At 33.6% G+C, this 12,372-nt stretch overlaps 1 protein-coding gene across 1 annotated transcript; it reads left to right on the top strand.

The window, feature by feature from the left end:
- Positions 1-2,035: 2,035 nt before the first annotated feature.
- On the top strand, positions 2,036-6,322 carry LOC148786868 (uncharacterized). The gene is made up of 4 exons (XM_088884692.1): positions 2,036-2,254; positions 2,393-3,544; positions 4,434-4,833; positions 4,878-6,322. Exons 1-4 carry the CDS (start codon positions 2,036-2,038, stop codon positions 6,320-6,322), a joined length of 3,216 nt encoding a protein of 1,071 aa, XP_088740818.1.
- The last annotated feature ends 6,050 nt before the right edge of the window (positions 6,323-12,372 follow it).

Genomic DNA, 12,372 nt, shown 5'->3' with positions numbered 1-12,372 from the left:
ATGGTCTCCATGATAAATTGACACAGTTGCTTATAGAAGAGCAGGTTCGTAGCGATAGGTCCAGCTGTTGAGTTAAGAGTTGGGGTTGGGATGGGAGCGCTAACTCCTAAGGCCAGATCTAATGGGAACATTAGCAGCTGTTGTATTAGGGTCTGCGACTGGGACAGTAAGTCCAACTGCAGTAGGGAGGGAAGAGTTTCCCTCATAAGATCCGTTGTCACCTCCATTGTCAGAATTTGTTGTTTTCTCACACCAAAACTCAAGTGTTTCCATAGACGACGTCAATGATGCGTACTAAATTTTTTGCCACACCACAAGAGTCGAAGGATTTTCATGAAATCCTACGATTATTAGGGACTAAATCTGCAAAATAGATGTTAGCATTCCGATGCTTAAGTCAGTAACGGATTAAACAAAAAATAAGAAAAATAAAAAAACCTGAATTGAAGTGAGAGTAATAGTGAAATTTGATGTGAGAGTGAAAAATATTCATGTTGAGTGCAAAATATAGGCTAAAAATAGCCTAAAAATTCGAGAGAGAAACGAGAGAATACGAGTTTGAATATGAAGAATGATGTTACCAAACAACTACACAGAATTAAAAATTTTCCTAACATATATATAAATGAGAATTAGTTGATCACTTGTTAAATTAAAATAGCATAAATTATCATGTAAATTAAATATTTTGAAGAGTGAAAAAAGTTAAAAGACTATTAAATCACTTATTCCCTGTCAAATCACTTTTTATAAAATAGACTAAAATGTAATTTAAGCATTAGAGGTGTAACTATCGCGTATGTTATATGATTTTTTTCATTCATCTATAATATAACAGAACAAAAATATCAAGGGTACAAGATTTAATTTTTTCAATAATAAATTACTCCTTGTTAAAAAAAAAAACGACAACAAATATCACAAAGTTTAAATGTTACTCCTAAACAATCATCAAACGTATCCGTTCTCGGAAAACAGAAAAGAAAAAGAAAAGAATGGACACGAAATCATAGATAAACAATGTCTATACTATTATAAAAAGTATCAGCAGAAAAGAGATCTTCTAAAACTTTTGTATTACATATTATAGTTTTATTAATATAGTTACAAATAAAAATATAATAGGTATTTTTAAAATAGTTATTTATTAGGTTATTGACTATAAGATATAAGAATTATCAACTGGCACATATTAAAAGATAAATGAACCACAATTAAACAATCAAATTTATTAATTTTCTTATTTTATTTTAATTTGCAATATTATGTAGTCACCATAATTTATCCAAGGTCTTTTGTGATTCAAATAAATTGATTTTCTTATAAATAAAGCAATAAATTAATCATTAATAAGCTAAAGTCTATGCAAAATGAAAAATTAAATTGCACAAATGGATTACTAATAATAATATTAGAGTTTCAATTAATCGAAAAATAGTTACTTAGTGTATGTTTATTTTAATCAATTATGATAAATTCACTTAGAAATTTTCCTTCGAAAATATATTATAGTATAATTGAAAAAGTTACTTAAGAAAAAAATTGACAATTGATTCCATAAAAGTATATTTGATGAAATCCAAGCTCCAAGTCAGTCTGCAACAGCACTTGCGCACTCAGTGAAGAAGAGAGACGAAGAACAGAGATGATTTCTGATGTTTGTTCTCAGTGTTTTATTATTGAACAAAGTCGTGCTTTCCAAAACACCTTTTTTTTTGCTTTTTTTTACCTGAAATCACGTTTTAGTGGTTGTTAGTGTAAGTTGGGCTGATTTAGTATATAATGGCCCTTATGCCCTGTTATGCAGAAGAGTGAGGAACTCTGTATCACGAACCCAATTTCCACCTAATCATTTTGATACTTTTCAGTCTTGTATACACACCTCTCATCTTCAATTGTTCAACATGGCACCAGAGCAGGCAACTTCTTGAAACAACAAAATCTTCTTGCTTCTGCAACCTGGTTTCTCTTCATTCTTTTATCACTGCACATTTCTTGAAATCAAGAAAGACCAATACCAGCCATGACAGAAAAAATGACTATAGAAGAAAAGATTCCTGGAGATTGCACCAATAATCATTCTGGAGTATCACTCGTATCTGCACCATTAAATGGAAACAACTACTTGTGTTGGGAAAGATCCATCAAGATAGCTATTGGGGCAAGACAAAAACTAAGCTACATTGATGGATCCTGCACAAAACCGGAGGAGAACAAAGAAGCCATTGAACAATGGCAGAAAAACGACTACATGGTAGTCTCTTGGATATTAAATTCAATATCAAAAGACATTGCATAAGCGCTTTTATATGCAGAATCTGCCAGGGACTTGTGGGTGGAACTTGAGGCTCGTTTTGGGGAAAGTAACAGTCCCCACCTATACCAAATTCAGAGGAAAATCGCCTCTATCTCGCAGAAAAACGATACTGTTGCAACATATTTTACAAGACTCAAGAAACTATGGGATGAGTTAAATACTTTGGACCCTCTACCTGTGTGTTCTTGTGGTGCAAGCAAGAAAATGTCAGAAAAGAATGCATCCTACCAGTTCATGCAATTCCTTATGGGCCTCAACGACATCTATGACCATGTAAAAAATCAGATTCTCCTCATGGACCCATTGCCAACTGCTGCGAAAGCCTACTCAATGGTTCACAAAGTTGAAAAACAAAGGGAGTTGAACTCTGAAGGCACTGAATTGGAAAGTGAAGGGGTAATGGCTGTACAAGCCACTGAATCAAAGAGACAAGGAAATTCCAGAACAAACTTAAAGAAAGGACAAGTCACAGACAAGAAGCAACTGCAGTGTGATTACTGCAAGAAGAAGGGGCACTTGAAGGAGGGATGCTTTGAACTAGTTGGATACCCTGACTGGTACAAGAATATGATGGACCAGAGGAAGGCTGGAAATAAGCCGACCTATTCAAGAGTGACTGACACAAGAATGAACCAACAAGCAAATAACATGCAGACAAGTTTGAACAATGAACCTGATGCTAATCTTTCAAGGCTTATCAGGAAGGAGATGCTCAGAATTATGCAAGACCAAAGCAGCACTCAAATGAGTTCAAGCATTTCAGAATTTCAAGGATATGCAGGTAAAAATTCCATCACTTCTCAAGCATGGATTGTTGACAGTGGTGCCTCAGCCCACACATGCACTTCTATGTCAAATCTTGAAAACCTTCATGAACTTAATAGTAAGGTCTATGTCAAACTACCTGATGCGACTAGTCAGCATGTTAAAATATCAAGAGAAGTTCATATTAACGATGATATCATACTGAAGGATGTGTTATATGTTCCAGCATTTAAACACAACTTGCTTTCTGTTGGCAAATTGTGTAAAGATAATCATGTCAATGTGCATTTCACAGATAAAACTTGTGTTGTGCAGGACCCTCTGACTAAGAAGGTGATTTCAGTAGGTAGACAACAAGGAAGACTCTATGTGTTAGAAAGAGGACCACAAGGTTACATGACAAATCCACTTAGAGAGACCTTGCCTACCAATGAAGAAAATGTATTCACTGATGCTTCCAATGTAGTAAAATGTAGAAGTGAATGTAACAAAATCCTGTGGCACAATAGGTTAGGACATACCAGCCTTGAGGCATTGAAACACACGAATCTATGTGACTTTAATGGTACTGAACAGATTGAATGTGACACATGTCCTTCGGCCAAACAACACAGAATTACCTTTCCTTTAAGTGATTCTAAATGCAATTCTATCTTTGAGCTTATCCATGTAGATGTGTGTGGGCCATATAAAAAACATTCTATAAACAACTACGAATATATGCTTACCATTGTTGATGACTTCAGTAGAAGCACTTGGACCTACATGATGCTGCACAAGTCCCAAACACAGACAAAGTTAGAACAGTTTTATAACATGGTGCTTACCCAGTTTGAGGTTAAAATTAAACAAATAAGAACAGACAATGGTACTGAATTTGTCAACAAAGAATGTCAAACATTCTTCCATAACAAAGGCATAGTCCACCAAAGAACATGTGTGTACACACCTCAACAAAATGGTGTGGTTGAAAGAAAGCATCAACACTTACTTCAAATTGCTAGGTCTCTTATGTTTCAAGCCAATATGCCTTCCAAATTCTGGACTGAAGCTCTATTAATAGCCACTTACCTAGTTAACAGACTGCCTCTCAGAATTTAAAGTGGAAAACCCCCTATCAACTCCTTTATAAAATGAAACCTACCTATGATCACATCAAAGTTTTTGGATGTCTTTGCTTTATCACCAACGTTTTTCCCTTCAAAGAAAAATTTGAACCTAGGGCCTTAAAGTGTGTGTTCTTGGGATATGTTCATGGAACCAAGGGATATAAGGTGATGGAAATAAATACAGAAAAATACACATATTTAGAGACATAATCTTCCATGAAACCACCTTTCCTTTTTCAAAGTTCAAAGAAGATGACAGTGACATTGTATGTCCTCTCCCTGCTGTCAGTGAACTCATTGAAGATCGGGATAGTAATGAACCTTCGCATACACCCACTGATCTTAACCAAGAACCTGAAACCATCACTGAGACACATAGGAGGTCCACTAGACTCACTAGCAGACCTGCATGGATGAAGGATTATGAATGCTACAACATTGATGAATTTAATAATTTTCATATGACACATGAACATGCTTGTTTTGTGAAGAATCTTTCTAACATGCAGGAACAAAGAGACTTCAAGCAAGCTCAAGAGAAAGTTGAATGGAGAAAAGCCATGCAAGAGGAAATAGATGCTCTTGAAAAGAATAGAACTTGGAAGGTCACTGATCTACCTCCTAACAGAAGAACCATTGGGTGTAAGTGGCTATACAAGGTAAAACTCAACCCTGATGGCTCGTAGATAGATATAAAGTAAGGTTGATAGCCAAGGGCTACAGCCAAGTTGAAGGAGAAGACTACAGTGATTGCTTTGCACATGTGTCAAAGTCAGTCACTATAAGGATCTTCTTGGCTGTGGCTGTTGGAAAAGGCTGGCCTATGCATCATCTTGATGTCAATAATGCTTTCTTACATGGTACTATTGATGAAGATATATATATGGATGCTCCCCAAGGCTATAACATTCCTCAAGGTAAGGTATGCAAGCTGGAAAAATCATTATATGGATTAAAGCAAGCCTCTAGAAAATGGAATGAGGAGTTCACTAATAAGGTGAGGGAATTTGGTTTTGAGCAATGCAGTCATGATCATTGTCTGTTTGTGAAAGGTTCAGGTAACAATTTAATTGCTCTAATTGTTTATGTTGATGACATACTTATCACCTCTTCTTCTGAAAGTCATATAATGATTGTTAAGGATTATTTGGACAAAATCTTCACTGTGAAACATTTGGAAAATGCCAAATATTTCCTAGGCCTTGAATTGGCCCGATCAGCAGAAGGATTGGTGGTCACTCAACATAAATATGCTCAAGATATTGTCAAGGACATTGGCCTCAGCAATGGCAAGGATGTCACAACACCATTGCCTCTAGGCCTCAAGTTTAATATAGAAACAGGGGCAGCCCTCTCTGATCCATCTAGATACAGAAGGCTCATTGGGAGGCTGCTATATTTGGGTTTCACACGGCCTGATCTATGGTACGCTGTGCAACAATTGAGCCAACATCTGCAGCACCCCTGTGAGAAGCACTGGAATGCTGCAGTTCATGTTGTCAGATATTTGAAAAGGAGTTTATCTACAGGCTTATTTTTCCCATCAAACACTAACTTCTCACTACGTGTTTTATGTGATGCAGATTGGGCTACATGTCCACTGACAAGAAAATCCCTCACAGGCTTTTGCATATTCATAGGTGAAACTCCCATATCCTGGAAGACGAAAAAGCAGACAACGGTGGCAAGGTCATCAGCTGAAGTTGAGTACCGAAGTATGGCTACCACCACATGTGAAGTAACTTGGTTGATCTACATTCTAAGGAACTTAAATGTGGAAGTGAAAACACCTGTTCCATTCTACTGTGACAATAAAGCCGTTTTGCACATAACTGCTAACCCAGTTTTCCATGAAAGAACAAAACATCTCGAAATAGACTGTCATGTGGTGAGGAATAAATACAAAGAGGGACTGATACAACCTACCTTTCTAGCCACAAAACAGCAAGTTGCTGATGTGTTTACTAAGGCACTGCCCTGCAACACCTTCCTCCATTTAAGGTCCAAGTTGTCCTTGGTGAATCTCAGCCCGAGTACAACTTGTGGGGGGAGTGATGAAATCCAAGCTCCAAGTCAGTCTGCAACAGCACTTGCGCACTCAGTGAAGAAGAGAGACGAAGAACAGAGATGATTTCTGATGTTTGTTATTATTGAACAACGTCGTGCTTTCCAAAACACCTTTTTTGTGCTTTTTTTACCTGAAATCACGTTTTAGTGGTTGTTAGTGTAAGTTGGGCTGATTTAGTATATAATGGCCCTTATGCCCTGTTATGCAGAAGAGTGAGGAACTCTGTATCACGAACCCAATTTCCACCTAATCATTTTGATACTTTTCAGTCTTGTATACACACCTCTCATCTTCAATTGTTCAACAATATTAAACTAGATACAATAGAAAACATACAAGGTTGAAATTCTATGAACTTGAAAATTAATGAAACAAATGCAATCAGTTTCTAAAAGTTTAATTTGTTTCACGTTTTGAATAAATCTTGTATGAAGAAATAAATTTTAAATATATATTAATAGTTTCATATAGATCAACTTAAAGTTTAAAAAAAAAAATCAAACAATCTTTTAAAAAGCAATAATTCAAATCAAATAGATTATCATGTAATCTTATAATTTTAAACTTAAAATCAATTTTTTTTAAATTACTTATAAATGATGTATTAATATTAAGTAACTCGCAAAAGATATATAATAGATTTATGTAAGTCAAGAATAGAGTTCCTTTTATGAGTTCTTTTTTTTTTTTTTTTTTTTGAGTTTGAAAAGATAACATTTATCGAGCATCTAATTAAAATTAAATATTTGTTAGTTTTGTACATATAGTTACCATGGGAACTTATATTCTTAAAGCAATAAATAAATAATTTTAAATAAATATTTTTCATGATTTTTTTATGGCCGAAATATTTACCATACGTAGCCGTGACCAACACACTTGTCATGAATTTTTACTATAATTAATATTTTGACCTCGTCTACTAAAACCACAGCTAATGGTCATTATATAATGTGCCTAATAATTATTTATTATAATTTTTTGCTTTTGACTAGGTAATTAGTCATGAAAAAATTCACATTTCTTGTAGTGACGTCAACTAAATTTTTATAATGATTAATGACATCATATGAATTATGGCGAAAAAATATTTATATCTGTATAAATTATGATTATATTACTTGCACATATTGGTAAGTAAAGTATTGCCTTCAAAATAACTTGATTTTTTATTCATTTCAAGAGTAGAAAAGAATATGGTTGAATTTGGCATCAGTATTTTTTATGTTTGAAGGGACCAAATTACTATATATGTTTGAGGTTGTTCATTTCTTTTATTTTTTAAGCAATGTCCATTTTTTTCATATCATTAATATTTGACTTACCAATATCATGCAAAAAATAAAATTAATTATATAAGCTCAAAATACTCTAATTTAGTTCGACAAAAATGTAAAAAAAATTATAGTTAAATTAGTAGGCCCTTTGATATAATACAATTATTTATAAATAAAGAACAACGAATAAACAACTTCTATATATCCTCGAGGACCCAAACTTGAGGAGAAATAAATTTAATGATCAGAACTTGTATAATTCCAATCCGTAACATGTTTAAAAAAAAGTTTACAGAACATAGAAAATGGTCAGTAGGAATAAAAATTTTGGATTAACTAAAGAGGAGGAAAATAATTGTTAGTATATACATATATGCATTTTAATATTTAAATTATAATACTTGTCTCTTCATATTTCTCCAATTTATGTTGAAGTTAGTGGTGTTGGTAGATAATTATGGTCGTAACATTTGTAATATTTCTTTTTCAATACCGTCACCCACTACTACACTATGTTCATGCACATTACTAGCCATTTATCACCATTATCTATCACATTATTGTCAACTAATTCACATTAAAATGGTGGATGATTTCTAAACTTATAAAAGGGGGCATCATTTTACTTATTTTCAGACACACATATACACATATACTACATGCAATTATAAGAGAGTTATACTAGTTGTTGGAAGGTGTTCTTTTTTTGTTGAGTTTTGGATTCAACTACTTGTCCAGAGTGTGTTAGAGTCATACGACATTGTCAGGTTGTTGAATCCTGGAGTGGACAAGTCAAGAGTAATACTGTTGGACCAGTGAGACGTTTGCTGCAGTTGGCTTGAATCTCCTTAAAAAGAGTGAGATTTCTGTGCCTTAGCCTAAAGATTTATTTTTATATTTTCAACTATAAATTATTTTTATGCATCAATTTTAAGGAGATTCATTAAAGTTATAGTTTAAAAACCAGTGGATGTTAGTGTAGAGACCTCAACAAGCCTTTTCATTTGAATGGTACCCATTTCAAGAGATGGAAGGGTAAATTACTGTTTTACCTAAGCTTTCTCAAAGTTTCCTATATTCTCACCGAAAAATCCGAACAAGGTCTATGACACTAACATAAATGATGATGAGTATACTATCCACCAAGAGAAGGTGGAGAACTATAACAGTGATGCATTCAGATGTTGGTATTATCTTCTCAACAATCTATCTGATAATTTATATGATTATTATGCTAGAACATACTCTACTACAAAGAAAATTTGAAAGCATTACAGAGTAAGTATGACACCAAAGGGCCGGGCGAAAACATATGCTGCTAGCAGATTTTTTCGATTCCAAATAGCGGATAACAAATGAGTGGCAAACCAAGCTCAAGATTTTATTATGATTGTTGGAGAGCTCCGGTCAGAGAACATCAAAATTGGAGATAACCTTGTTGTTTGTGGCATCATTGACAAATTTCCACCTTAATGGAAGGAATTCAAAAAACAATGCTCCACAAGCAAAAAAAAATGACACTTGAAACGTGATAATGCTAATCCGCATGGAAGAAGAGGCAAGGGGCCAAGATGCAATTATTCAGCCACCTGAGAGCAGTGCACAACCCATCACAATAAAGATAAATTTAATTTCATCAAATAATATTCCACCCAACTCTCACAAAAATACCTATTTGAAGCCAAAAAGAAAATTTTGAAGAAAAACTATGGGAAATTTCCCAAAAAAATAATGGGAATGTCCAAGCACAAGATCAAAATCCAAGAGTATGTCATGTCTGTGGCAAGAGTAGGCATATTGCTTAATTTTGCAAATACAGAAAATATGAGCCTGCTCTGCAAGCTAACGGGATTGAGGAGCCACTTGTGGCAATGGTAATAGACATACACATGGTTCTAAGTGTTGACGGGTGGTGGATAGACTCTGGTGCAAACCACATTGTTTGCTATGAGAAAATTGGTTCAAAGTGTATATTCCATTTGATGAACCAAGAACTATTATGCTTGGTGACTCTCATACCACCCAAGTGCTTGGAGTTGGAGAAATTGAGTTGAAATTTACTTCACGAAGGATATTGACCTTGAAGATGTGCTATATACTCCTTCCATGACAAAAAATTTGATGTCGAGTTTTCTACTCAACAAGGCTAGTTTCAAACAGATTATGGAATCTGATCAATATGTAATTACCAAAAAAGGTATTTTTGTGGGTAAGGGGTATGCATGCGATGTGATGTTTAAATTAAATATTGAGATGAATAAAGTATCTTCTACTTCCATTTATATGCTCTCTTCTATTAATTTTTGGCATGCTCATTTATGCCATATTAATAATCATTATGCGAAAATCATGAGTAATTTAGAATTAATTCCAATGATAAAAAAGAATTTTGATAAATGTGATTCTTGTAGTAAAGCCAAGATCATAAAAAGGCCTCATCCAAGTGTTGAAAGAAAAATCGAATTATTAAAATTAATTCACACTGATATTTTGAAACTTGGAGGAATTTTAACTCATGGAGGAAATCATTATTTTATCACTTTTATTGATGATTTTTCTAAATACACTTATGTTTATTTGATGAAAAATAAAAATGATGCTTTTGAGAAGTTTCAAAATTATCTCCATGAAGTTAAAATCAGTTCAGTAAGAAAATAAAAAGAAATAGAAGTAATAGGCGCTGAGAATATGAATCAAATGAATTTAATTCTTTTCTTACATCGTTGGGAATAATTCATGGAGTTACTCCACCATATTCTCTTGCATCTATGGTGTAGCTGAAAGAAAACATAGAATATTGGTTGATTTGATAAATGCCATGCTTATTAAATCTTGTGCACCTTCAAATCTTTGGGGTGAAGCTATCTTAACTGCTTCTTATGTGTTGAATATGGTGCCACATAAAAAAACTAAATTAACACCATTTGAGGTATGGAGAGGTTATAAGCTAAAATTGGGATATCTTAGAGTTTGGGGTTGTTTAACCTTTGTGAGGTTTAAAAAATTCCTAAATTGGGAGTAAAAGCTACAACTTGTGTTTTTCATGGTTATGCTTCTAATAATACAGCTTACAGATTTTTAAATCTGGAAGATAATGTGACCATAGAATCAAGTGATGTTATATTTCATGAAGAAAAAGTTTCCATTTAATTCTAAAAATAGTGGGGATCAAAATATTTGAGAGAATATTTTATCTTTACCTAACTCTTCCACTTCAGTTTTGAAAAATATGAAAAATAATATTGAACTAAAAGAGAAGTAAAAGAGGTAGAGTAGAAAAAGATTTTGGTCCTGATTTTATGTTTTCAATATTCAAAATGACCCTTTTACTTTGGAAGCAACTTTTTTCATCACCTGATACTATTTTTTGGAAAGAGACTGCGAATGATGAGATAGAATCTCTAATTTCAAATAAAACTTGAAAGTTGGTGAATTTACCACCGGGTTGTAAAATACTTGGGTGTAAATGGGTCATCAGGAAAAAATTAAAGCAGGATGGTTCAATTGACAAATTCAAAGCTAGACTAATTGCTAAAGGTTTCAACAATTTGAAAGTATAGAGTTTTTTTATACGTATTCTTAGGTAACAAGAGTGACATTCATTAGACCTTTAATTGCTATTGTTGTAATATTTGATTTGCATATCCATCAAATGGATACAAAAACTGAATTTTTTAATGGAGACTTAAATAAAGAAATTTATATGGACCAACCTAAGGGTTTTTTGGAAGCAAGCCAAGAAAGCAAGGTGTGTAAATTAACTAAATCTCTATATAGCTTAAAACAAGCACCTAAACAATGGCATGAAAAATTTGATTCCTGCATGATTGAAAATAATTTTAAACCAAATGAGTGTGACAAGTGCATCTATCATAAGTCTTGGAATAATTCACATGTAATTGTTTACCTCTATGTGGATGATTTGTTGATCTTTGCATCTACTTTGCATGTTACTAAAGAGACAAAAAAATGCTTAGTAGTCACTTTGACATGAAGGATCTTGATGAGGCAAACTTTATTTTAGGTACGTAAATTACCAAAACGTGTGATGGTATTTTTCTTAACCAATCCCATTATATTGGTAAAATTTTGAGAAAGTATAATTTTATTGATTGTAAGCATGTTACAACTCCTTTTGATCCAAGTATTCACTTATTTCCTGTTGAAAATGGTGATAATGATGTTATAAATCAAAAGGAGTTTGCTAGTTTAATTGGAAGATTGAGATATGCGACTAAATTACACTCAACCTGATATTGCCTATGTTGTAGGAGTACTTAGCAAGTTTACAAGCAAACAAAGTATTGAACAGTGGCATGCCATAACCAGAGTTATGAGATATTTACTTGGTACAAAAAACTGTGGCTTGTTTTATAAAAAGTACCCTATTGTACTTGAAGGTATTCTGATGCTGATTAGAACACCTTATCAGGTGATTCGTGTTCTACTAATGGTTATATTTTTATTTTGGATGGTGTTGTTATTTGTTAGAAGTCTAAAAAGCAAACAATTATTGCTAACTCCACCATGGAGGCTACGCTTATTGCTTTAGATTCGGCTAGTGAGGAAGCAAATTGGTTGAGAGATTTATTACTTCAAAAACAATAGTTTGAAAAATCAATTGCTCCAATTTTAATTTATTATGACAGCACCGCTGCGATTGGTAGAGTACAAAGCTAACACAGTACTGTGAGATCATACTTGATAAGTGGTAATATCAATGTTCTGATTATGTTAAATCTTGTGATGATCTTGCAGATCCATTAGCCAAGGCTTTGGCAAGGGAAAGGGTCTGGAACACAGTGGGGGGATGGGGTTAAAGCCCATACAATTTTA

Source organism: Sesamum indicum, linkage group LG9, assembly GCF_026168435.1.
Source record: "Sesamum indicum cultivar Baizhima isolate 11 linkage group LG9, ASM2616843v1, whole genome shotgun sequence".
Lineage (NCBI taxonomy): Eukaryota > Viridiplantae > Streptophyta > Magnoliopsida > Lamiales > Pedaliaceae > Sesamum > Sesamum indicum.
Note: the sequence above shows the minus strand (reverse complement) of the source record. Positions and strands in the feature narration are given on the sequence as shown.